Source organism: Malus domestica, chromosome 02 (assembly GCF_042453785.1).
Source record: "Malus domestica chromosome 02, GDT2T_hap1".
NCBI classification, from domain to species: domain Eukaryota; kingdom Viridiplantae; phylum Streptophyta; class Magnoliopsida; order Rosales; family Rosaceae; genus Malus; species Malus domestica.
In genome coordinates this window covers 12410241-12412081 of record NC_091662.1, presented here as the reverse complement: position 1 = coordinate 12412081, position 1841 = coordinate 12410241, and the positions used below count along the sequence as shown (strand labels likewise).

The window sequence follows — 1841 nt, the reverse complement described above, 5'->3', positions numbered from 1 at the left end:
CAGCCCAGCCTGCTCTCATGGTTTCCCAAGCTGCCCAAGTCGGCCCGAGACAATCTCAACCATCCGGACCAATCATTGAGGCTGTGGCGTTTTCACCACATTTCTCCGCAGATTTGACATTCCCCAACTCAAATCTCGCACTTGGAGTCAACCACCCTTTTATTGTTCAAGGAGGTGCATTCCATCCAAGTTCCTCCAATCCGAATGGCGAACAAAACTTGTCCCGACAAGTCATAGAATTGACGAGCGCCCTTGCATAACAAACTACCTTGGTGAATCAACTTTTGCAACGCACTGAGATGCAATGCGCCCACGATGAAGTTTCCCGAAGTAGAACAAGGGTAAACAATGAGCCTTTTAAGCAGCGTCCTGGAAAGCAGCCGTTTAACCAATCACAAGTCGAGCATTCAAACAGTGCACACTCTCGATTGGGCCCCCGAAATAGCATATACTCTCGTCTTAGCGCGCGGATGAGCGTGCACTCTCAATTAGACCCACTAACAAGTATACATTCACGGTTGGGGCCACACTTTGATAATCAACATGAGCAGCCTTCCAGGCAAAACATTCATTCGCGATTAGGCCCACAAGGAGTATCCTCCACATCACATCGGAGCAGGCAGCCTGACAAACAGAAGGAAACAATCGTTAAATCCGGCTCTAGTTCAACCGGTAGCTTGCAAAGAAATCTCTCGCCTGCTAGGAATCCATCTCATACATTGCAGCCACGGCATAGACGAACCGAGCGAGAAGAAGAGCAGCCTAGACCGGTAGATAAAGACCAAGGGCAGTCGAAGGCTCTGCTACCCCAACAAAAGCAAATCCAAGAAGAGGTAGAAAGGCTTTTCAATGAATGGATGCGTGATTTTTGACGCAACGAAATGGTTGATGAAACACTAAGGCGAGATATGACCAACATAAGCATGTCACCTTTCACGGATGAGATCGAGCAAGCAGAGCCTCCGCGCAAGTTTAGCATGCCACAGTTCACATCTTTCAAAGGAGACGGGGATCCCGAAAGACACTTGAAGCATTACCGAAGTGCGATGGTCCTTTATCAAAATAATGACGCCCTTATGTGCAAAATATTCGCCACTACCTTACAAGGCGAGGCACAAGATTGGTTTCATACCTTGCCGACACGATCCATCCAGAATTTTGATGATTTTTCCTTGGTTTTCACCAAAGAATACTCATCTTATCGTTCGATCAAGAAAAAGTCCGATCACCTGTTCAACGTAAAGAAAAACCCAAAAGAGTCACTTCGCGATTACGTGAAGAGATTCAAAGCAGAGAAAGCGAAAATCGTCGGATGCGATAACATGATAGCAAGTGCAGCCTTCCAAAAAGGACTCCCAGCAGACCACCCACTGTTTGGAGAAATGATCATGAAAGAAGACCTAACTCTAGCAGATTCTTTTGCTCTGGCAGAGAAGCATGCACTTTGGGACGAGGCTCGACAAGCAGAAAAGGTGCCCGAATAGCCTTGAAAAGAGTTGGCAGCTGCTCAAAAGAAGGAGGATGAAAAGCAACCCAACAAGGGCAAGCAAGAGGTCAAGCGCAAGAACTGACCCACGACCAAAGAGGGCCCGATAACCAATAACTATTCTAAGTTCTCAATTCTGATTCATCAAATCCTTCGTGACATCAAGAATGAACCATGGTTCAAGTTGCTGAAACAGTCAAAATGAGATACTTCCAAGTTAGACCACACCAAGTATTGCGCATTCCACCGAGGTCCTGGTCACACAACCAACGACTGCTACACTTGGAAGAACTACCTGGAAAAGCTCATGAAAGAAGGCAAAGTCGATAGATACTTGGACAAGCCAGCTGCGCAG

At 46.8% G+C, this 1841-nt stretch overlaps 1 protein-coding gene across 1 annotated transcript; it reads left to right on the top strand.

Annotated features, from left to right (window-relative positions):
* Positions 1 to 881: 881 nt before the first annotated feature.
* On the top strand, positions 882 to 1484 carry LOC139191108 (uncharacterized). The gene has a single exon (XM_070811652.1). It carries the CDS (start codon positions 882 to 884, stop codon positions 1482 to 1484), a length of 603 nt encoding a protein of 200 aa, XP_070667753.1.
* Positions 1485 to 1841: the final 357 nt, after the last annotated feature.